Consider the following 26,899-nt stretch of genomic DNA (forward strand, 5'->3'; position numbering starts at 1 on the left):
TTTCTTTTCAAAACACAATTTGAAAGAAAACAAAGTCGTGCGGGCAAGAAAAATCAGGTCGGGTGGGGATGAGAATCTAGATTTTTTTATTATTGCCTTACTTTGCGATATGTGTGTTTTTGTAACAGCACAGAAATGATCGATTGAAGGTATTGATTGTCCATTTCTTTACTGTAAGAATATTTTAGTGGGGAAAACATAGTCAGAGGAAATCCAACACTTTAATAATGTAATATAGGAAAAAAGAAGGTCTGATTTCCGTACCTTATTAGATAATCATTGAAACGCACTGGAAATAAACTCACGGGTAGGTATATATTACAAACTGCAAATTTTTGTTTATTCTGTAATGAACGCTTACCCTACGGTGCATCTGGTCCATAGTTCCCGTTTTTAGTGGAGTCCGAGTTGCCCATTTGCTTTTGTTACTTTGTATGTATGCTTTTATTTACTTTATGTTCTTTAGTTGTGTATGTCTGTTTTTGGTTCCCTTGATTACCCTTTTAATATTTGAATCAGTTTATGTGGGATGACCTTCCCAATTAATACCTTCTTGTATGGCAGATTTTTACGTAAAATCAATTTTTTGTACAAATTCGATTATATATTAGTATTTTTCACAGAAAGTATAGTAATTTAACCAAAAACCTCCCACAAAGGTTACATTTTTTTTTAGCGGAGTCCGAGTTGCTCACTTGCTTTTGTTACTTTGTATGTATGATTTTAGTTACTTTATGTTCTTTGTTGTGTATGTCTGTTTTCAAAGTCTGGTCTTTGTCCCTGGGTTACATTCTTCTGATTACCGCTATTATCTTGGTTCCCTTGATTACCCTTTTAACATTTGAGTCAGTTTATGTGGGATAACCTTCTCAACTAATACTTTCTTGTGTGGCAAATGTTTTACGTAAAAGCAATATTTTGTACAAATTCGATTATAAATTAGTATTATTCACAGAAAGTGTAGTAATTTATCCAAAAACCTCCCACAAAGGTTACATTTTTTATGATATACATTCTAATATTTTATTGATTTGTGGGAGTTCCCCTAATGTAGAAGAGTTAACATTTCAGTTAATTGGTAGAAACCACCTTGCAGTTAATTTTAATTCAGGACACCACTATTAATGAAAATGTACTTTTGAATTGATGGGATTTTGACATGTTATCAACAGAACGATCCTGATTCTTACGAAGACTTTTACTTAAAAAATACGGGTAACATTGATTAATTTTTCATTTTCAAATTGTAGTATCGATGATATACAACATTTTGATAAAAAGTCTATCAATACTTAAAACGGACGGATTGTATGAAGGATAATGACCGTCTTTGTCCCTCTGTTTTCTTGAGCTCTTCGCTGCCTCGAGTAAATGAAGGTTGACCAGCGTTAATTAGAATGAAAGCCTGTTTACAAGAACTGTATTACGAACAAATAATAAATAAATCATCAACCAATTTCTGTTAAGATATAGGACAGTCAAGCTACAGGGTGCTTCGTACTATTATCTTAAATTATCATTAATATCATTCTTGTATATTTGAATAGTTGAATAATCATTAACTTTATGTAATGTATTTTTTTCTTTCCTTGCTTAGATTCACATACACAAACACACACACACACAAATGTGCGCAGGAGGGGTTATTTTCACTCAGACTGGAAAACATCAAACTGAGATCAGGTCGGTTCAATTTTAACCGGAATCCAGTTTTGTTATTTTTTATCACTTTTTGTCAGACGTTTACTTTGTATTTAAACGTTCAAAAAGTGTCCATTCCATCATATAAAGTAATATAGACTTTTACTTAAAGTCATATAGACATGTAACCCTTATCATTCTCATTGTTATAAGAAATCTAGAAAATAAAAGTATACCGTTTTGCTTTCCCTTTTTTAGCTCACCTGGTCTATTACCATCACTTGGCGTCCGTCGTCGTCGTTAACAATTTTCAAACATCTTTTCTTCTGAAACTACTGAATAGATTTGCATGAAACTCTTAATGATTGTTCCTTAGAGTACAGGGATTGACACTAACAGTCGCCCAGTCGCCCGTGGCGACTTAAATTTTTGCTGGGCGACGATAACAACCATTGTTTGTCGTCCGAGTGGCGACCGTAATTTTGGTACGTGGTCGGGTTTGTTTTCCGGTTTTTAGGCATTACCGGAAATCGCAACTGGTTGAATTTTGCGTACAAATACAAATAATAAATACCAGTTAGTAAAGACCATGGTAAAGATAGGGAAATAAATAGTTTATTCCATAATACTTTTAAAATCTCTTGAAAAGAAATGTATTTTCAAACAATTACACATTTAACTAATATTCTGAAAATTTTTCTGGGCGCCTAACTTTTTTTCTGGGCTCCTAGATTTTTTAACTTAGGAGCCCGGGTGGCAACCAAGATAAAAAAGTTAGTGTCAATCCCTGGAGTATCCTGCACAAAATGACCGTTGGGATTTTTGATCGGTTAAAAACGTGGCCGCCGTTACTAAAAATAGAACATACAAGTCAGATATCAGATTTTTGCATATATCTCCAAAACGTTAGGTTTAGCCAAATTCTGACATGAAATAAAAGTATTCAGCATGAGAGATTTATCTGTGGTCAAATTGTGGTGAAAATCTGTTGACCCATGTTGGAGTTATTGCCCTTTTTTGGACATTTTTTGCTGTTTTTGATGTTATTACTTTCAAAAATCTTCTCATCAGAAACTACTATACAGAATTCAATGAAAGTTTGTATTTTTGTTTTTTATGGTATCCTTAAAAAAATACCGTTTGGATTTTTGATTGGTTAAAAAACATTACCGCCTTTACTAAAAATAGAACATAGGAGTCGTACAGTAGTTTTTTTGCATATATCTCCAAAACCGTAAGGTTTTGCCAATATCATTCAATTGCTGAAATATCCTTATTATAAGGCCTACAAAAGTCTTTAAGGATCGAAGTTGTCAGACAACTCCATGTAAGGGTAATTGCCCTTGAGAGGTGAAAAATGACATTTTTTTTTACAGTTTTCAGCCTATATCTTGAAAATTATAAAAGATAGTATGAAACTTTCGATTGCTGAAATGATTCTTACTATAAGGCCTACAAAAGTCTCCAGGGATCAAAGTTGTCAGACGACTCAGCCTAAGAGTTATGCCCTTGAAAGCCAAAAATTGTTATCTATAAAATGTAGGAGAAGAAAACGGAATGGGGGTGTTTTTTTTTTTTTTTTTTTTTTTTTGTTTGTTTGTTTTGTTTTGTTTTGTTTTTTATCTCTATGGTTAAAGGTCGCATAGAAAACCACCTTCATACTATTGCAATAAAAACTACAAGGTAACGAATATTGCTCCTATTTAATCTAGCCAAGAGAATCAAGAATGAATCAAGAGTTCGTTGTTATTGACTGCGAAATGTGATTCTTGTGATGACACTTTCATTAGAAAATTGAATTGTTTGGAGATTCCTGAAAGATTGCAATTACCGGAAACAGTTCCAGGAAATTGTTATTACGCATGGCTTATTTCCCGCCTTTACTATTGGCAAATAAAATTACTACGTTGATGTTTCGTCTGATGTTGGTCATCACGACAAATAAGAATTTTTCAAGATGTAATATAATATATATTGGTTTCTGGGATTGAAATTGTAATGAAAACAAATTTCCATGGCCAAGCAGTTCTAATGTGTTTAGGAGGGGGGTAGATTTTAGTACAACGCGATAAAATGCAATTTACGCGGCGCTATTTATGTTACTGACGACAAAAGAATGTAAACATGAAATAAAAGAAGATTTGATATTATTTTCTTTTCTCTCAAGATACTTGAGTAAGTGGTAATAAAGAAAGTTACAATTCGAACAGCAAGAGACGTCACATTATTGTCTCGTTCCTCTTTCGGGACTCAAGTGTAAATAAAAGTTAGTATGTATATTACAGAAAACTATATACAGTGACAAACTTTTGGTATTACACATACTTTAAATCTTACTTATCCTTACAAACGCTTGGAACGAATTTAAAAGTATTTTTTAACGGCGAGAATATCCAGATTTAAAAGTCTGACCTGGTTTTCTCAAACTGAGTCTTTTTTAAGTCTTCATTTTCAAGTGATTTGATTGGTCGAAATTTGAATTGAAGAAGATTTGAGGAAAAACTAAATTTTAGGTGCTTTATGAAACCGGGCACTGACTGAATTTGGTAATTTGTTAAGGCACATTAAAGTAGTAGACCTGGGGTACCCCCAAAATTTTCCCATATTTCAATTTTCTTCAAATTTGTACATGATATTACACTGTGGCGCATCATTTGTCAAATTTTTAAGAAAATTCACCGTGCAGATTTTGAACAATGAAGACTAAAATATTGCTATTTTTTTTTTTATCTGAATCATTGGCCAAACTGAACCATATCTGGTATTTTAGGGTCATTTTGACAATATATTTAAATAAATAACTGAATATTAGGTCAAATACACTTTAAAAGGATTAATATATCAGATTTAATATCCAGCTCTATTCTTTCCATTTTGTAGAAGAGATACTAGGGTTTTAATTTACTAAAATAACAAAAAAGGGATCATTTTCAGCGATTGGCTTATATAAAAACCTCTATTTTGCCAAAATTTCATGGATCAATTTTCGTACAAAACTGATATTAAATGGACTATTCATATGCGAATCAATAAACAAATTTTCAGAAAAATTTACCGTGTAGTTTTTTTAATGTTTTAATGATAGTAGGGTAAGGCATTGAAATATTTTTTTGATAATTAATCATTATGGCTAAAATCACGTTAATGTACGATAAGGTTACCAAGTATCAAATTATGATGACTTATATTGATGAAAAAGCATTGCCAGGCACAGCCTGAGTCAACTACTGTTGCAAATTAATGTCACACAGATATTTATACTTCTGCTCGAAGGGACAAACTTATATGCTAAACGTAGTTCAATGCTGGATACAGTCAGATGCTGAACAAAGCAACAAAATGAAAACAGAAAGCTTAAAGTCTGATAAGGAATTAAAGAAAATGTATATTTTTTTAACTTTAAAGGGTGAAGGAGTTATTAAACTGGCAATGTTATTGGTTAGCCGTACTGTCTCATGACAGAGACCATTTTATATTTCAATTTTAATATTATATCAAAAGGAATCTTGGTTTGCCGTAAAAGGTATTATTTCAAATTTTTTCCCACCTTATAAAATATATTCCTCAATGTACCCATTTGATACATTTAATCAATACTTCAAAAGAGCAGAGTTACAGGGGCTGGCATCTTTGTTCTAGAAGTTGAACCCTTTCTTGGAGTTATTTCTCTTTAACATCAGTATCACTTTGAAGCTTACATATTAGGAGTCATTCAAGCGCTCTAGTGACTTAAATCCTTTTAATTTGGAATACCTCCCTTACCACAGGTCTACTACCTTAAATCATATAATTCTCATTTCCGACTGAGATACACATGAATGTATTGAATCTCCAGCAAAGATGTTCAAAATCCTAAGATTTATCACCTCCACCATAATCAGTATTTATTTATAAGTTTTTATATGCAAATAAGTACGGCACAACTGAAATAACTTCACAAATATTCGTCATAAATAGTAGACATTGCATTGTAATAAATTTCCACACAACGGCGGAGCGATACGTAGTAAATACTACTAGCAGTGATGGGGTCTGCGATGGCAAATGAGCCATCATGATACATTATTTGCTAAGTGTAAAACAAAGCGTATATGTTTTTGGCATGCTAAAATTGTCAGTATCAAGTGATACCGGCGAAAGTTCGTTCTCCACGGCAAAACGTACAATTTACGAAAATTGTGCGAAAATTATTATAAAGAATGTAATTAATAAATGCTCGATAATTATCGATATTGCCTATTTGCTTTTATTAAGAGAATCCAATAAAGTGACTAAACTTTTTTTGATAATGAGCACCACCACAAAACAAAATAAAATGCCTGAAGGCGTCATATAAACATAATGTTAAAAGAGTCGAAATGTAACAAAACATTCCAGGGTAAAAAAAGGTCGTATTAGTTAAGAGGAGATATTGATTTTTATTACATCGAGATAAACAACACTAAACCATTCTCACTTTAGTAATAAGATACAATAAGTAGTAATGGTGAGAATTAGAGAAAATATTTAGCCAGTGGATTCTTGACATTCATTGTTGTTTGCGTCATTTCAAGTGATGGGTAAGATTTTATACTATTTCAAATGTACTTTTTACTGGAATACACGGTAGGCTGAAAACTTATTTTTCATCATTTCAATCGAATGTTATTGTTAATGTAAAAGAAAGATCTTGTTAAGTCCGCGGAAATTCAGGGAAAACGGTTGATAAGTTGTTTTAGGTCTTTACGGAGAAACGAAATACACTATGTTCAAAAGCAGTTTTTGGCAATGCGTGGTTTGTGTCCTTATTGGATGACTCATGATGTACCGTTCTTCTCAACCCTGAATAAGATTGATTGATTGATTGTTGGAATTTTACGCCCGAGCAGCAGTATTTCAGCTATATTCAGGCGATGAACATAAAATATATGATAAAATAAACATGAAATGATGGTTGAATGAAAAAAGGGATGGGTTACAAGGATACTAGTAATGGGGTCGACAAATTTTGATTGCCACTGGAAATAGGGAGAGGTGGGTAGGGTCGGGCAGTTTAGCCTTCTGTGGTGGAGCCAATGGTTCCTACTCTGGTAGAATACCACTGAAGGGTACTTTAACATGCGAGGAACGTGGCGTCTTTTCCAATACGATGCATCACTATGGTTTGCCGTCAGGTTTTCCATATCATGGCCTGACGACCCCGGCATGTAACATGCCAGGGGTACCCCATTCCACTACCTGGGGCACACAACCCAGTTGCTCTGTGGGTAGAGCATCCTAGCCCCGTCCAGGGTTCTGAGCAGCATTTAGTCGCCTTTTACGACAAGCTTAGCGCTGCTGCGGGCTTATTCTATTGACACTGGACCGGCACGGGTCCCAGAATAAAAAGAATTGGGATTGATAGACATTGATAAACTTTTTTGTACGTTTAAACTGGTCTGGAGCTATTATGTTAGATAACTGCTAGTATTGTTTGTGCATTTGTTAAAAGTGAAATATGTTTCTTTATTTCTATATAGTCAGATTTTAAAAAAGGGAGGGTTGTGATCACGCCAAAGTGCTTTAACCCCGCCGCACTTTTTTTGTCCCACGTAAGGAATTTCTGACCTCTGTATATCTTGTTTCGTTTTCACCTTCACTTTATTCATGTTTTTCTGGTGTAAATAGGGGAAACTTTTTCGCTGTACCTGTGTATAATGTAGTTTTGGGACCAGTTGCAGCGTGCCCTGTGGTGTGAGGGTTTCCTTGTCGTTCAATGAGGACCCATGAATGGCATTTAGCAGACAATATCATACCGATGGGATTGTTGTCTCTTTGACACATTCACCATATCCATTCTCGTTATACTTGTTCTATGTCCAAGGCTTCTACAAATTGCAAAGATAAATGAGATGCTTATTTCGACATAAAAGTCTGTTACGATTTCCATTGACAGACTTGTCAATAAAAACTTGTAAGATTGTTCCATTTCAAATCATGAATAATTGGCTTTGTTTTCTTTGGAATTTCGAGTAAACTCTAATGAGCTTATCTGTTTCCAATATGCCAAACAGCCGGATCGGCGGTGGAAGGTTCAAAGTTAATTTTTCTCTTCAAGGCGCTAGCTTATATCCATTTTATTATAATTTGTGTTTGGTGACATTCAGAGGAATTCATTATTCTTTCTGTCAATCAAGATTCTGTCAAAGTGCCAAAGCCGTCTGATATTTCGGAGTTTAGGGAATAATGTCCAATCGACCAAACCTAAAATGGAAATATATGGAGTGACAACTGTGACAATGCTAGTCTATACACGCAAATCTGTGTTTTTACTTTCAGATTTTCTATAGACATGGGACGGACTTATACCTTCGTATTGGTACAGCTGTTATCAGGTAAATATAAACTTTTTTATCATGTATAAAATTACATTATTTTGTAATGATACGTGATACATGTACATCTTTTTTTTTCTTACCCATCCCTCGCTGTCTTACATTGCCTTTTCATTATTAATCTCCCCCTCCAAGATTCGTCATAGCCTCTTTGTTTAAAATACGGCTTAAGTGTAAGTGTTTGAAAGAATCAGGCAAAATTAGAAAAATCTGAAATATGCATGTCTAAAACCCACTGATCTGACAATATGATTTCACTGAAGGATGCTTTCTTTTTTGTTCTCTGCATCATTGGATTTGCTCAGAAATTTTTCATTAGAATACATATTTGATTTTAATGCTGCTGATTAGAGGTTACTCACTGAAACACGTACAACATATCAAAATTTACAATATTTAAAACTGGTACTTTCTGTATTTAGAAAAATGAGATTTTTGAACAAGTTGTCTGCCCTTGAAATGTTTATTTTCAGTGCATTTCAATGAAATTGTAACACAATCGTCCAGAATGATATTGAAAATCTTGTCTGTTTTCCTTCATTCTGATGGTGAAAATGGTCAAAATACACTATCAAAATGATGTTTTCTTTTTTTTTTTTTTTTTTTTTCAAAGTATGTTTCACCTACTGCCTGATTCTTACAGGGACTGACACTTAAGAATTCATACATCGTTATGAAATAAAAGTTTATTGTCTTAGGATGAATATCATAATTTGTTAATTTTCTCTGACTTTACTTTATTGCTATACATGTAGTAAGAATATTTCTGCAAAAGTTAAATGATGGACGACCATATCTTATTTCAAAATCTAATGTTTTACTGGCATGTATACCCTTGGATTCACCTTGGAGTCACACACAAAACAAAAACTAATCATCTCGAGCATTGAAAATGATTGGATATTCCTATTTTGTTATCATTAATCCCAACTAATTGTAGAAGAAGAATTTACATTGCTTGGTAATCTTTATATCGTTTACATTAATTTCTCCTGAACAATGTTCGGCTAAAATACTCGGAGAGGAGGCGTAAAAAACTTGATCAATGTCCTATTTGACGCCACGACATATATATCGCCTATAATGTCCAAACTGTAGGAGTTTGTGTGACTTTAATGATCATTGTTGCAGTAAATTGCACTATTTATTTCCCCAAGTTGTGATTTCGACGACCATTTTCACGAATTATCTTAACATTCTTCAGGTCCTTGTACAAAAAATGTTCTCAACGCTTCTTAGTTACATAGTCGATATATTTCAGATTTTTTTACATTTTATTAGTAATAACATATTCATCAAATCAATTTCGAAAAATTGATTCGTATCATTTCAATTCAATATAGTGAAACCTGTATAAACCGGATCGTGAACATCAGAAACCCTGTCTAAACCGGATCGTGAACACCAGAAACCCTGTTTAAACCGGATCGTGAACATCAGAAAACCTGTCTAAACCATACTATTTAAAATCTCTTTACATGAATTTAAAATACATTTAACACCTTGGTAAACCAAACACCTGTCTAAACTGAAAATAAAATTCAAGGAGGTAGACCTACGGTAAGGGACATAACTCTTACAAATCATTGGGACGTTTATATTCAGCATTTGACGTTAATCTCATGTAAGCATCAAAGTAACTTGGATTGATTTCATTCTGTGTCAAACGAATGCTTGTGAGCCTTTGGTGAAATTGAATATAATACAAACATATCACTGATTCCAAAAGCTTACAAATACTATGTATACTAGTATGCCAAGTACATTCAGTCTAAAGCTCTATAAAACACATTCGTCAAAATGTTTGAAGAGATTTATAATATTGTCATTAAATCATTTGGAATAATCAAAAGGCATTATGTTAAATTGTATTTTGGCATGCACTATACTCACAGAATAATTTTTATCGATGTGTAAACCAAATTATTGATTTGGTCATCAATTAACAGAAATTGATAATTGATCAGACGAATAGCTCAGTAGCAGATCCAGGGGCTCAGGGTGTCGGAACTCAATTTTGATGGATTTTTCTTTTACTAATTTTTTGTATGTTTTTGGTTTACACTGATCAATCATGGCCTTTCTTGAAACCAGCTCGCTGAATCTGTTCCGTCTTTCAAATTCTGCATGGTGATTATAGACCAATTTCTCCACGTATGTCTTTTAAAATTTAAATTAGATGAGACATTTTTTTTTCTTTTATTTGCTAGCTTTAATGAATTCATTGAATATTTAGTGCGCATTTTATATTACATGTAAAGTAATAAATGTTGCGATGCACAAATAATTCACATACTGTTTGGTGAACTCAATACCGGGGTTTACGATCGTTCTTTTTTCTTGGTCAAACATATTATTCGGAGTTACTTAAAAAGACCTTATATGGTATGTCATGTTAGTGAAAGTCCTAGAGCTGTCTCGCTTTTAGACACATCCTTTGCTTTGTCAAATGGCATAAATATGTTCTGTGTATTGTTTCCGATCTACCATGTGTACGCGTACTGACCGTGCGCTTCTACCTGAACCATATTTTCGGGAAGAAATAGTTATATAGTCAATTTAGTGCCCAAATAAAAACAGTTCCTTGATCGCAAAAAACTGAACTGAAAACATTCTTAAATGTGAAAGAAGTCATTGTGTCAAAAATTAGGGCTAATTACATGTCAAATAGCAAAAATCAGTACGTTAGTTTACTCAATTTTAATGATTCTCGGAGAAAACACATTGTCTTCCTTGAAGACAGAAAAATTGCCTCGGCGATAACAAAAATATACCTTGCCCTACCGGTGCACTTGGTCCGTGCTCCAAGTTTTTAGTGGAGCCCGGCTTCCTCCTTACTTTTGTTTCTTATACGTGTCTATATTGCATTGGTTTTTTCATACTTTTTTCATATATTTTTTTAAACTTTGCCATTCACTCTTTCAACCCGGACTGAAGGAAGAAAATGAAAAAGACCAAATATGAAAAAATATCTTCATATATTTGGAAAACCCGTTGTTGATGATGAACACGAAGATTAAGACAAATGATAAACTAAAAGAATAAAAATGATCAGCACATCTTCTATTAATGATTTTCCTCGATTGACAAAGCGGGAAATTAACTTACAAAAAACACTCTGTTTTAGATCGTCGTCGCCGGATTTGTAATAATTAAACTTAGTTCGTGTAATATTTAGATAGTGCTTATAAATGGCGTCCATAAGAGGCTGTATATCTGATAGTGTTTTTGTATGTTACGTCTTGAATTAATTAAATTTTTCCTTGTATTTTCATAAATCATGGTAAGTGTTTGGCAAAAAAATTCAGTTTTATAAAGTAAAATATTATTAAATTACGGTCAAAACAATAAAGAAAAAAAACTGTAAAATTTACACTCATGCCCTCCTCGTTTCCTTTAGCCAATAAAGTACCTCGAAGTACATATTTGATACACTGATATGTTCAATCAGTTTATGCGTCGAAGAAACCTATCACTAGGTGGCACTGAGAGTGCTATTGTCTTCAATTTAGTTTACTCTTCCAAACAGATTTCTCTGATACTCGAAGAATATCCTCATGTGGATAATTTTTAAGTGAACCGACCTTAAAATGCTCACTCCTACACTTTGAGGTTAAACATAACAAACTTGTTTAATATTTCATAGTAGTAACAAATCGTTCTCTAGTTCCAATCAATATTAGCAAGTATCGGCAATATGTAGCAGTGTAAAACAATTTCATCTTATTCTGCAGATCAATTATCCTATTCATCTCCCTGCTAACTGTAAATGAGTGTCGATATGGTATAAATGTCCTTTAATTACAGGAAAACGGAAGTGTAAAATAGATTTCCGATTTAGTGATGAGATATAGTGTGTTAATTAACAATGATTGAAGGCTAGAATCAAGATAGTTTAAAGTTGAAAACATCAACCATGTTGAGAACTGAAATTTTATAATATCATTAAAAATATTCTATACTTTTATGACTATATATCATTTAAATTCCAGTCCATATAAAATTCAGACACTGCTCATATTAAAGTGATTCATGGTGAAGAAGATCCCACTGAACAAACAATGCCTTTTCAATCTACTTATGCTAATTTATTTATAGTTGTCCTTTCCATATTCAGTTCTGTACTTTTTAGAAAATCATACATTTATCTCCCACTAAAATCAACTAAATGAAACAAAATCAAGAAAGATAACTCTATCAAAGTGCTAAGATCATATACAATCTATATGTATTTTATCTCAAAAGCGCAACACGCAAATTAAACACTATTACTAGTTATGTGGTCTGAAACTGATTCTGAATAAGAAATAAAAAGGGAATTCCAGTGTGTTTTGAACATGTATGAATCACATTCTGTCTGATTTTTTTTTTTATAAAAACCGCTACTTAAGGAGGTAGACCTAGGGTAAGGGACAAAACTCTTACAAATCATTGGAACGTCTGTATTCACCATTTTATACCAACATCATATAAGCATCAAAGTAACTTAGACTGATATCATTCTGTTTCAAAGGGAAGCTTGAAAGACTGATGAAATTGCATATGATACAAAAATATCACTGATTTGAAGTGTTATGTCCCTTAACCCAGGTCTACCTCCTTAAGGCTAGACTAAGTGTAGTTAATTGCGTATGATTGTATTTCATTTGTAAAAATATTTAACTGTACGGACCTCATATGGGGAGATATTTAGGCCAAAAAAAATCTGTGTTCACAATATGATTATTTATGCGCCTCAAATTATATTTTGTCTAAGTATATTACTGTCAGGGCTCCGTACATGAAATGATTTGACGCATCGAAATGATAACCATCATCAATGCACTGCAAAAAAAGAAGTGTTTTAAGATATTACCCAAAAAACACGCCTTAATGAACCTGCTCCTTTCACAATAACAATGCTAATGATTTTTTTGAACTGTCATACAGATTGCAGTTAACGCAACGATCAATTTGAAAAAATAAAATGGGTTGAGAAACACTGCTGCTTTATGATGTACTTGATTAAAATGAATACAGCAGCATAGTCATAGAAAGGAGTTTCACATCCCAAATAGTACACGAAACCAGGAAGTAGAATTCTCAATTACGGAGAAAATCATCGTTAAATAAATCTGTATTATTATTTTCCTAGTAATTTTCAAAAGATACTTTATACCTGTATTCGAGATTTTTTGTTATAAATTCAGATTTCTAGTAATAGGAAAAAGTAAACGGCTGAAAGTTTCTCATAAATCTGCTGTTAAATTATTTTAATCACTGTCTAAATACTACGCTCCATTTGTCAGCGATGATATTTACGGCAAATGCCAACTTTTGAATTTTGATCCATACTAGGGAAACCCAGTGTTTCTCAAATTAGTATATCACTAGTTTTTTAATTTAAGAAAATGAATTTAGGTTTTGTTTGTTTGTTGGGGTTTAACGTCCGAGCAGCAATATTTCAGCTATATTCAGACGATGAACATGAAATGGATGATTAAATGAACATGAAATGATAAAAAAAAAAGATGGGTCACAAGGACAACAGGGTCGACAAATTTTGATTACCACTGGAAAAAGGGGATGGGTAAGGTCGGGCAATTTAGCCTCCTGTGGCGGAGCGCAAAGGTTCCTACTCCTATCGAATACCACAGCAGGGTTCTTTAACGTGCAAGGAACGTGGCATCTTTCCCAACACGGTGCACCACTATGGTTTGCGGTCAGGTTTTCCGTATTATAGTCTGACAACCCCAGCATGTAACATGCCAGGGGTACCCCATTCCACCACCTGGGGCACACATCCCAGTTGCTCTGTGAGCAGAGCGCCTAGCCCCCGGCTAGGTTTCTGAGCACTATTTAGTCGCCTTTTACGACAAGCTTAGCGCTGCTGCAGGCCTATTCTTTTACCACCCGGACCTGCACGGGGCTGAATTTAGGCGTCAGAGGTATATAAACGACGCTCTACACTATAACAAATAAATGAGTTATATGAGAAATATAAAGAATACAGAATTATGTACATAAATAGAAAGTAAATTGTTACAATAAAAGTAAATAGTCATTTGTAGATGAGACCTTGGTACATTTAATGCATATACCCCCAAAGTTACGGTCTGTTGACAGTCTAATTAAAAATAGCCTCTCCGATTTTTATTTATTCGCTTGCGAACATAAAAAAATTTTAAAAAACGCAAGGTCTTATTTTAAATAGACTGGGTCTTTTGACTAATTTCTTGTTTTATTGATGTTCCAATGTTAAGATTTTCTTTTTTAATGGTCCGGTTCTATAAAGAATCTCCAATTGATATTTTCATCAAATTCTTCCTTAACTCAAGTTTTGACCATTCAAATCCCTTGAATTTATGAAACCCGGACCATCATAAACTACTCATACTATAGTGTAAAGTTGCATTATCATCATTATATTGAAGGTCCTTATCTCTTTCATATATGTGCCCAAAGTCACTATCAAATATCAAAGAACAGCGATTATTTGCGACAGGCGAGACACATCTATGTTATTACAGTTTTTTTCTTTTTATATTATGCTACCGTAAGCAAATCTAAAGATACGAAGTATCAAATATGATTTAAGTTCAATAAGTTAAAAGCTCTTTCATCAACTATACATAAAAACTGCATGTACTTAATGTCATCTTAAACCAACTCATTAAATTAAAGAGCGTTTTATTTCCTCATTTGTAGGCGTTGCCAGTGTTTTGAGTTCATCTTCCGCCACATTGAATGATTCAAGCATCATACATGCGTATACTTCAGATTCTTTCTCATCGTCGACATTAGTTGGAGACACCTTTCTTGCACCGAACGCCACTGTCATCCATAGTACCAGTTCTATTCAATCATTAACCCAAGGAAGTGGCCTTAACTCGTCGGTAGTTGACAGTTATTCCTCTACTGATAGATCTCGAATTCTCATGAGTCAGTCGTTTACAGCAGAAGTGGCTCGATTAACAACAGAATCTGGCATTGAAGTTCTAGCTTCCCAAATGTTAACAAGAAGAAGTTCATTTGGCGCAAATAATGCAACGTTTGTATCACTTTCATCGTCGTCCAACATAGCTTCTGCGTCGGCAGATTTAAGTTCCTCAATGACTGCAACTAATATCTCAGTTAGTAATAATGTCCAAGATTCCACAACAACAAGTTATATCGATATAAGAACGATTCATATGTTAGAAACATCGTTCAACTCTCCAGCTTCAACAGCCATAACTCCTAACGTAAATGCAACGCAGAGTAATCAATCAATTACAAGCATTAAAGATGTTGAAAGCAACCAGTTTACACAAACTCCACCTACTAGTTCTTCTATTTATCCGTTAACTAGTTCAATCATCCAACAATCAAACGGATCAGAAAAAATCGGAAATACATCATTGCCATCAGCATCACTGCGAGAAATCGAAACATCCTCATCTAATTTAGTCATACCCCGAACAACCTCCGTTCAAGCAATGAATTCGCTCACTTCACAAACTGCTTTCCAGTCATCGTTTTCATCTAGTAAGCAAAGCATTTCGTTTCAATCTATAACTGTCCCTCTAATGTCAGCAATACGTTTCGATAGTGTTCGAAGTTCCAAACCTGCTGCAGATGGTTCTAAGTTTCCTTCAAATGACGTCACAACTGGGGTCTTACGTGCAAGTAGTATTCAACAGACATCAATGTCGACAGTAGAACAAATAGATCCTTCATCGTCATTTGTTTCATCTTTTCTTTCATCAACGATCGATTCGTCGCTGTATTCTTTGTCTACTCAACAATCAACTGCAACAACCGATTCAAATCAAATGATCTCTGAAAATAGAACAATGCATAATTATACAAACACGGTGAAAACGTTAAATAATTATCCAGAAAAATATGACTATGTGTATGAAATCGAGCTTACAGGAAAATGTGCGTTACTGGAAAATAAAGATGCTTTGACAGAAATCTGGGAAAGCTTGCTAAAAATCGTAAAAGATGAATCTTGTTCGAAAGAAAAGATCGAACCGATCAAACTTCTATGCGAACCTTTAAGACTTTCTTTTAAGGTTCCTGGCTCACCAAGAAAGAATCTAACTGAAGTACTTGAAGCTAGAATCAAAAAAGAAAGATTTAATCTTACCTTGCTAGTTGATAATACCAAACATGTATTACAAGCAAAACGTATTTACTTTTACATTGATGACGAGTATGATTCAGAAATCTTTTTGATGGGTTTAAACGAAGTGGACATAATTGTCATAATTTGTGCCACAGCCATTTCTCTTATACTTGTTTGCGCTGGACTTATAATATGCGCCCGAGAATACTACTTAAAAAAGCGGACACGATCTTTTACATTATCTTCTTATGTTTCAAAAGGATCAAGTTCCTATGACTATACATTGACAAAAATACCAAGAACAAACGGAGCATACACAGAAAATGGAGTAAGAATGAAACCTTTGAGTGACCCAGACAATCCAAAAGACGCTTTACTATCCACTGATGAACAAGAGACTTCCGTTAGTGATATGCATATACGATTTAATTCTAATGATTCAGGAATTATCGTTGGTGTAACAGGTACAGCAGGCGGAAGTCAAAATCTACATTCACGTGATACTTTGGAAAATGGCGACCAAGCTGGAGAAAAATTGGTCAAAAATAAGGAGGAAAGCGACAAAAGCGTTGACAATCCAATTTATTTTGCAGATGATGACCGATTTTCGAACGTTTGATTCCGTTTTGTCTTTTGAGGGCAAAGATGGGTAAAGTCGGTGCTTTGAAGAGATGTGCACTACACTGAAATAAATGGAAAATTAGCGTACGTGTTTTCCATCTCATTGAAATTTTCGAAAGCATTTTCATACTTTGGCTGTCATCTTGTGAAAATATTGTGTTTATTTTAAATACCAAATAAAACATGGTTAAACAGAAATTCTTCAACATTGTTTTAATAAAGCACTGTGAATTGACAGAGAAATTGTAGGAAACAATCGTCTAATTTATATTATACCTAAAAGAAAAAAATGTTTAAAGATCACTGCTTATTTTATTTGTGTTTACAGATTTTTACGGTCTTTTTTTTATTTTCTATCCATGTAAATACATTTATCATATTGTCTTGATCGGCCATGTTTAACGTTCCTTTAAGAAGAGTGTTTAGATTCACAAATGCCTTTACAATATAACGTTTACATTTTTCATACAATATTCTGCTTTGAAGATAACGAAGTATATTTCACATGTTTGGTATCTATTCAATATGAGTTCATAGCCGATGCATGAACATGGAAAGATTTCTTTGCATGAACAATTGCAGAATTTCCAGGCTTCCCTATAAGTGACTTATAATTAGTTTTAACTGCAATGTATTCTTATATACTTCAATACATATCCAAACGATATTTTGATATAAATAAGCATACGTTGAATATTTAGAACGAGATTAAAAGAAAACTTTAAATTGTAAGGTTGTCTTTGAAAGAGTGATCAAGGGAAACAAGGTTACAGCGATAATCAAAATGAATGTAATCCAGGGACAAAGACCTGACACCGAAAACAGAATATACAACAAAGAAAATAAAGTAACTAAAATCATACATACAATGTAACAAAAGCAAATGAGCAACTGGGACTCCACTAAGTACTGGGAGCATGGACCGGGTGCACTGGTAGGGTAAGCGTCCTCTGCTTTTCTAGAAACATCCGCCGAGTAGTGAAAAAGTCACTACAATAAGAAATGTGTGATTGTTTTTTTACATACTGTTTATGATACACAGTTTGAAATAGGATTTATCGCCCTTATCTTATAATTTTTGCGTACCCAAGGTCTAGTGTTCACTCAATATAGTTGAATGGATTAAGATTTAATGTCTTTTTAATTGTATTTCAGACCTAAATTGCTAAGATATAATCCTATAATAAGACAGCTTGTATACTATATAAAAACAACAGAATCATGCTCTTAAGGGGTTACTAACACATTATCTAAAAATTATTTGGGTTGTTAAATTTCGTAAAATTTTATTTAGTGTTTTACTTTGATAACATAAGCAAAATATCAAAAATTCACAAACTTTTCACCGCATGGTTCATTGGAAATAATTTCAAGTAACATAACGTAGCCTTATCAACAAACCTTTTGATCACATACATGCTTTGAATTTAATGTTAGAATGTCCCAAAACTTAAACGTTTTGCTGATTTTTAAAGTGATATTTCCCTTCGGTGTTTGTACAGACTGGAACTTTGATATTGAGTAAAACTTTCCAACCGAGCCCTTGCAGATGAGGCGCTAACCTGTAATGCTATTTTAAGCCCTAATCGTTCTAAATAATGTTGCAAGGGTCCTGCAGATATGCGATGACAGCAAGAGCATCGATATTAATAGGATGTGTATATTCAAGCTAATCATTATCGATATGTATGTTTTTTATAAACAACTTTCACAAATAAACAACTATTATAACCATAACATTCCTTCGCATATCATGTCTGATGTGCTTTTGAAGCACCATAGTATTTAAATTACAAATGAACTTTAAAAATGATTTATTGCACTATTTTTATATATTAACATATAATTTAATTTTATAAGTATAACGATTTCTGATTGAATAAAAAAATTGTGTCTCATAAACCAATTTTTTTTATATGACTCTGATGTCATCAACCTTTTTCAATGGTTTACTCGTTGTATTTTGATACTAAAATTGAAATATAAGGAATGACTGATATATTTTTTTTCTATGAAGAAATAACCTTAATTACGTGTTGCACATTAAATAACCTGCGTAACATTAATTCCTTAATTATTCTTAAACATTTGTTAGTTTATTAGTTGTCAATTGTTTAGTTGTGTGTTTTCATTACATGTACATGTACACTATTTTTAACTCAATCGACCTGAATAAAGATATATTAAGTTGTTAATTGTTGTCCAATGAAAAACAGGTTACTTCACGAATTACAATTGAACAAGCCTGAAATGATAGACATTTGGTTGACATATTCTGAATATTTATCGATGAACGAAGACGATTTCACAAGAAACAAAGCCGATTGCGCGATCCACAAGAAACACACAGACTGCCATAGGACACGAGAGCTACTCTGCTAACGCACACGATTCACACGACTGTCTTTCACACTACACTTAACAGGAATACCTTATATGAAGTGTACTTATTTTTATTCAAATTTAAAATAGATTCAAATGGAATCAAATGATGGTAGAACTCAACACGCAATAATGCAAATTTCTTAAAAGATCAACCACGAAACCATAACCTTTTCAATACATTAACATTTTCGACTTGGTACATATGCCTCTAACGTTTAGAGAATCAATCAATCCTACTAATGCTTGTATTAATCATTTGAGTTAAACGAATTGTGTTTGGACGATGTCTAAATGGGCTTTGTCAAACTATTGTCTGTAAACAAAACATGCACTAAGTCTAAGATAGTAACTATCTCTCTTTCACTGGTGAATGGATGGTCAGTTCGATACAAATCATAGGTCTTGGAACATAATCAACTATTTATCATCGTGTAGCTAGGTTTAAAAGCATTACTTTCCTGAAGTTATAAACTATACATTGTATTATGACATGCAGGCATAGACATATCTAAGTTGGTAGTACTTCATTTAGGATATTTGCTTCGGTTGGTTTGGATTCTCAAGTCAACTGATAGCCTTCTCTGACTTTTTAAACATAGTATGTCATAAAAATTAAATTCAATTTTAAGAATCCTCTTATTTTAATCCTTTCCATATTCCCGACTTTATTTTTTTCTTTTTGTTTTGTTTTGTTTTTGTTTTTTGTTTTGTTTTGTTTTTTGTTTTGTTTTGTTTTGTTTTTTGTTTGTTTTGGCTATCATTATTAAGCAAAGGGAAGTTTTTTTAACCCGATAGACTGGTTTACTTTCAATTTGAGAAATGGACAGCAGTAGACTTTAATTTCAAATATTCGATTAATTGGAGCTGTGGTAATTTTAGGTACTTGTTTGCTTATAAGTTACTTATTTCAAACAGTTTACATACTTACCAAAGTATACATGGTTTGTTAGAAAATTCTTTCCAAAGTGAGACCGCCTTCCAGGCTCTCGTTTTTTTTCAAGAGTATGTCCCTTTCAAAAACCTGCTAAAAGGCTAATATTTCATAAAAACGGGAATGGACTATTAATTGTATTCCAACTTTGGATTACAAAAGCGATTAAGTGCATATTGCATACAATTATCACTATATCATTATATATCTTCTTGAGCGGAAAATTAAAAACAGCCCGATATTTATTAGGCATTATTAATTGATATAAGTGCAAGTGGAAACTGTCAAATATGTAGCCTGACCCATTTACTTAAAAACTGACCGGAATGCACTAAGCATGTTTTTACAGAGTTTCGATGTAATCAAAATGTCATTTCCTGAATACAGTTTTTCTTAATGAATGCTAGTATTAATGATGGGAAAACATTTTTATTCTTACGTCCTAAGACAAGATTTGATCGCTGGTTTAAGTTGGTGAATTACCCAATAACCTAGCATGTTCTTGAGCACACGGTATTAATTGGTTTAAGATATAACCATGGTCATTCTTCTTAAAGGCAAAGTATTACACTCCTCGTTGGTTAAGTGCTAGTGTGTATATCTGGAGTGATGTGCCGAAGGAGTAATCAAGTGATTCAAACGAATATAATTCATAGACAAAGATCACACATGGAAAACAGATACACACAAAAGAACGTAAAATAACAAAAATAATACATACAAAGTAACGTAAGTAAATGAGCAACTCAGACTCAACTAAAAACTTGGAACATGGACCAGGTCCACCGGTAATGTAAGCGTCCTCTGCTTTGTATGTTGTAAACCCAAATAATTTACAAGTCGTAGTCACTTTGCCTTCTGTAACGAACGCGGCATACACAAATAGCACTTTGTTTTTTTTATCATTATTATTTTTTTATATCAAGTGTATTAAGAAATTGTAATACAAAAAAGATATTTTTCCACCTCATATTATCTACAGAAAATGGGGTTTTAAAAAAGAGCTTTATTGATAGAATATCCCCACTTTTTTATGAGTAATATGTCAACTCACAAAGTAAATTGAAAATAAAAAATGAACAAGAACTATTTAGTTGGAATATAAAGTATTAAGTAATCAAATCTTCTTCAAACATGTTTTCGTGTTAACTTTTTTGTATTGCAACTTTTAATTTCATTTACACTTCGATAAGATTAAGTGACAAGGAAGTATTTGAATATTTGACATAATTTGAAAAACTTAATTGGAACTCGCAGTGCTACCTTATTCGCTTTATATTTTAAGTAACAAAATGAAATGGAAATCTTCTGAATAGACTTTTACTTTTTTAAAAAAAACTTCTTTTAATTTCGCTTTCAATCATACCTCTGCATAACACAGTTAACATTTTTTTTCAATTACCACAAAAATAAGATTCAAGACTAATCCATTTTCAATGTATTTAATGTTTCCCCAAAGAAAAAAGTCAAAACAACAATATCTGTGAGCAAGGCTCACTCAGTGACACCCTCATTCCCCATCCAAATTTTTTTAGATTAAAAGCATATCTGACAATACGAAATGCCTTTATAAATATCAAGTGGCTATGATTAATTGTTACAGAACTGCATGTATCGAAATAATTGTGGATGGACGACTGGATAAACGAATAGTATGACCACTATTATACCTCCAAAAAATAAAGGTAAAATTTTAAAGAGAATAATAAACACAGCAACGACAGATTGTAGAAGCCCTGCTGCTATAGATTTATGCATGTTCCCAAAAAGTCTATACTGTATTGACAATGACTCCAAATATCTGACCAAGAGAGAAGATGTGATCAACAATTAGAATATTGTAGTATATTTGGACGAAGAAGAAACGTATATTAGTACTTTTATTCACAAAATATCAAAATTGGTTTAACAAGCTGAGACGTTATGCGTGCTCTTCTTACCTTATTGAATAATCATCGTATAGTGTTTATATTTAAAAATAAGGAAATTTAAGAAAAATATCAACATATGAGGCAAAAGTTTAATGTTTAAGCTACACGCTTATTGATTATAACTTTTTGAATTCAATTTTTGCAGCCGGTCTTAGGTAACATTTTTCTTTAATCATATGTACAAAGTATGGTTTTCAAGTAAATACCAAATGATTGTAAAATATATCATTGTCTTATCAAGCATGGAGATTCTTGATGTCATTTTGTTAATATTCTTTGATGTTCTTGAGAAATCACGGAAAAAAATAGTTCGTCCCTCATAGAGAGAGGAAATGTGTCGTGTATGAAAAATGAAAACGGCAAACCGATTGTAGAAGCAAACAACACAGATGAAGGATGAAGAAAAAGTAATTGTTGGATTATTAATATATTTTCTTGATTTTAATATAATTCATATTTTATCCTTTTCTGCTGTATAAGATTAAAACATCGTCACATTTTCTGAGTCTTAAAAGATTGTCCCACTAGCTAAAGCATTGCTGATAATCCTGACGTTCTGTTACGCTTCCGTGTACAAACATCGTGCGTAACGTATAAGTATACACTAATGTTTTAGGTTCACGTACATACACAGCTGAAACTATTTGTGACATTTAGTGTAATAATGATAATTCACGATTTTTAGTTCAGTATTATCTCAGGTTCATGTAGTTATATATCTGTAGCCCTTTTCACAAAAAAATCGTAAGAGTAAAATTAGTCGTAAGTTGTGACGTCACAATACTTAACTCTGTTATGACATCATAAATTACGACTAATTTTACACTTACGATTTTTTGTGAAAAGAAGTTCTGAAGCCATTCGTGAGATCTAGTGTTTTACAGCATTTTACGATTTTTAGTAACCTATTAAAGATTTAATATTACGGAATAATATCTTCAAGTTAATAATGTTTTATCCAATTATCGACGGTGATTTTTTTTCTTTGCATTGACGTATTAATATTTAAGAGTTATATGATAAAAAACATATGTGCCAAGTTAAACATATATTTATACACTCTCAAAAGATGAATATCAAGATTGAGCCTCAGAGGCTTGACATTTTAAGTAGCATCAAACAGATTTTTTTTTCACGGTCGGAAAGGCTACATATTTTTATTTTTTTTTATATTTTGTTTTACATGTTATAGTAAACCTGGAATAGTGGCCTGGAATATAATCACTGGTCCTAGTAGATATGTATTGTCAAAATTAAGGTCGATCACTCCTGTTAATGACACCGAAATACAACAGAAATATTGGATTTTGTATGTGAATTATCTCATATGACCAGACAGATTGGAATGAACAATAGAAAATTTCATCATGTAGTCTCATAAAGCAATTTTCTAACAAAAATAAAACATGTAACCATTTGGGGGGGGGGTGTATTGCATGATTGACTTTTCCAAATTTAGATTTAGAATAATTGATTGCTTGCAATTAGATTTTGAATCAATAAGTGTATACTGCATTGGCTGAAGTGACCGATGAATTCCCGATTATTACACAATAGCATGCAAATGCTATTTAATCATCACCGGTATATTCACACCGCAATGGAAAAGGGAGGTTTAGCGCGCTGTGCTGTAAAACCTAAAGTAACCCACCATTTCGTTTGAAAGGCCTGTACCAAGTAAGAACCATTTCGGTACTAGCTGATCCGGTGGCGTAATATCTAATTTGCCAGATTTGTTTTTGACTTGACATGATTATAGGTCGGATTAGTGTTCGGTAATTTTGTTGTTACCCATATTTCATAAGATAGATAACTATTATTTATCTGATTGTAACACTTTTGACGTTTACACTGAATGAAGTATATATTTGTTTGATTTAAATGTAGCCTCTAAGTAAAACTTTTAAGTTGAATTTTGATGTGATGATATAAAAAAATGTGTTTCATCTAAAGTTCCATTACATCATTTGAAACTGAATAAATGTTGTAAAGCGTGATTCACTCATAAAAAACAACACTCAAGAGAACGTATTTTTTGTCCTTTGTCTAAATTTGTACTGAATTAAAGACACTCTACATATAAACACAAATGTTAAGCCATTTAATATGAATTAGTTTATCTCTAAAACAATTATCCACTTGCGTAGTTGTAACATGATTTGAATTGTTTCTGGACTTAGAAGACTTTAACTAGATTCAACATTCTCTTTTGAATTTAAAATGGGCCATGCCTTTTCTTTTTCCGGTCTCATGCTACAAATGTATATGTTTTATGAAGAAACAACAATTTCCCTGTTGAAACTGTTATGTAATACAAAGAAGGAGCGTTAACTGTTACGTACTACAAAGAAATGTTTAGTTCATCGCTAATTGACATTAACGAATGATTGTGTAATGTATAATCAGGTATAATTGGTGATCATTTTAAGTTTTATAGCAAGATTATTGGGATTTGTGACAGTGCTTGGTGATTGAAATTAGTTCCTTCGATAGTTTAGAAATAAAAGACGGTCATTTAAGCAAAATAATGATACATCGTTCAAATGGTAATTAACCAAGAAAAAACGAAAACAGTTACATTCTTTTAAAATGTTATCACATTCTGTTTTCATAATGCAATATGGAAAAGAGGAAGAGCTTGGAGAATTGATTCTGATGATATATGTTATCATGCTCACGGATAATATATACTGAAATGAAATATTACAAGATGTACTATAAAATCACGATAAATTTTTCAAATAATCGTAAATTCATTGCAATTTGAAATCATTGTTCACATCATTTTTACTTGTTTCAGTGTAAATCTTTGTAAGAAACCAGGCAAAATGGGAAAATGAGAAACATGCATGTCAAAATCCCATCGATCTGACAATATAATTTAATTCAAAGATGCTTTCTCTACTTGACAATTATTTGATCTCTGCATCACTGGATTTGCTCAGAAATTTTTCAATAGAATGTTTAAAATGACGTTTTTGACACAGTTATCGGTCCTTGAAATGTTAATTTGTAGTGCATTTCAATGAAATTTAACTCAATTTACCAACATGATATAAAAAATCTTGTCTGTTTTCATCAATTCTGATGGTGCAACTAGTCAAATTAAACTTTCAAAATGGTCGGGTTTTTCATACCATGTTTCATCCACTGCTTGACACCTAAACAGTATAGCTTTTTATTTTTCAACACTGTATACGTCTATACCCAATACTCAGTTAAAATCCCGACTTAAAACATTATACATCGTTGTTTTTCCAAAAAAAGATGGTACACCTAGATACAAATTTATAGTTCTTGGTAGAGATTTCTCATGCTTTGTAAGAAATAATTCAAAATCATCTTCCAAATATACAGAGGAAGATGTTTACAAAATGTTTGTCCACTGTGTTTTTCAACAATTGGTCGGCATTCCAATGGGAACAATTGTGCTCCTTTACTTGCTGACCTATTCCTTCACTCGTATGAGGCTGACTTCATAGCTGATCTGATCAGAAAGAAAGAATATCGTTTGGCTAGATCCTTCAATCTCAGTTTCCGCTATATAGATAACGTATTATCTTTAAACAATCCTAATTTCGGGGATTTGATACATCGCATCTACCCAAAAGAACTTGAGATAAAGGATACTACAGACACTGTGAAGTCAGCCTCATATCTTGAACTACACTTAGAAATCGATGGTAAAGAAAAACTATTGACCAAACTTTACGACAAACGTGATGACTTTTCATTCAGAATTGTCAACTTTCCTTTCATACGTGGCAACATCCCTTCAGCACCTGCGTATGGAGTGTTCATATCACAACTCATACGCTATGCCAGAGCTTGCCGAAACTACGCAGACTTTTTGTATCGCACTAGAACTCTAACAAATAGGCTTCTGAACAGGGTAATGTTGCTACAAGATTGAAGTCATCACTACAGAAGTTTTATGGTCGTCATCATGAACTCGTGGATCGTTATGGTGTATCCATCTACACCATGAAAACTGATTTATTCAACGGGTCATAGTCTTCCTTTCCTCGTTTGTTTACCCCGGATTTGACTTTTTATGAGCAACTCGGTGGGGGTTTCTAGAAAAGAAGAGGACGCTTACCCTACCGGTGCATCTGGTCCATGCTCCCAGATTTTAGTGGAGTCCGAGTTGCTCATTTGCTTTTGTTACTTTGTTTTATGATTTTAGTTACTTTATGTTCTTTGTTGTGTATGTCTGTTTTTCATGTCGGGTTTTTGTCGTCCCTGGGTTACATTTTTTTGATTACCGCTATAACCTTGGTTTCCGTGATTATACTCTTTGAAACATTGGTTGATTTTTGTGTTTTGATACTTGTTAAGTGTGTCATTTTTTAAACTTTTATGATATTATCAAATCCATAGGTCACATGTACATATCAAAATGAAATGCAATAAAGTAAGAACTCTTTGACTTCAGTATCAGTCCATTTAAAAACTAAGACACTGCCTATGGTACAGGTGATTCATGGTGTAGAAAAACCCACGGAACAAACAATGTTTTTTTTTAATCTTCAGATGCTATATTTTTTTTAAACATACGTCTTTTTGTATTCATATCTGTATAATCATACATTTATCTCCTAATAAAATCAAAGCAAATCGATCGAGAACGATAACTCTTGCAAAGTGCTAATTTCATGTACAATCTAAAAAAAGTTCATCTCAAAAGAGCTACACCAAAATAAAATATCAAGACTAGGTATGTTGTCTGTACCTAATTCTGGATAAGAAATACAAGTAAGTTTGGTGGGTTTCTGACATGTATGATGAATCACCTATCGTCTGTAACTTTTGTTGTTGAATGCTACTCTTAAAAGCAATATCCAACTTTAAACTTTTACATGTCATTTTCTGGAATTTCCTACTATTATCAATAAAATCAATATAAATATATGTAGATATTAAATGAACAACTTTTTTTTAATTT

At 32.8% G+C, this 26,899-nt stretch overlaps 1 protein-coding gene across 8 annotated transcripts in view; it reads left to right on the forward strand.

The window, feature by feature from the left end:
- LOC148605168 (uncharacterized) overlaps positions 1-26,899 on the forward strand; it is a 77,319-nt gene that overhangs the window by 15,855 nt on the left and 34,565 nt on the right. For 4 of the 8 annotated variants that reach the window (XM_088548114.1, XM_088548116.1, XM_088548118.1 and 1 more), the window contains exons 2-3: positions 7,939-7,994; positions 14,682-16,905. In XM_088548114.1, coding sequence (XP_088404240.1) covers positions 7,952-7,994; positions 14,682-16,705 — 2,067 coding nt within the window. In that variant the 5' untranslated portion in view covers positions 7,939-7,951 and the 3' untranslated portion in view covers positions 16,706-16,905. Of the gene's footprint in view, positions 1-1,597; positions 1,684-3,884; positions 3,908-6,118; positions 6,201-7,938; positions 7,995-14,681; positions 16,906-26,899 lie in introns of those variants that run through there. The other 4 variants (XM_088548113.1, XM_088548119.1, XM_088548117.1 and 1 more) reach the window with 4 other exon arrangements.

This window comes from Perna viridis, chromosome 10, assembly GCF_037379345.1.
Source record: "Perna viridis isolate PV_CMFRI_1.1 ecotype Kerala chromosome 10, ASM3737934v1, whole genome shotgun sequence".
Taxonomy (NCBI): domain Eukaryota; kingdom Metazoa; phylum Mollusca; class Bivalvia; order Mytilida; family Mytilidae; genus Perna; species Perna viridis.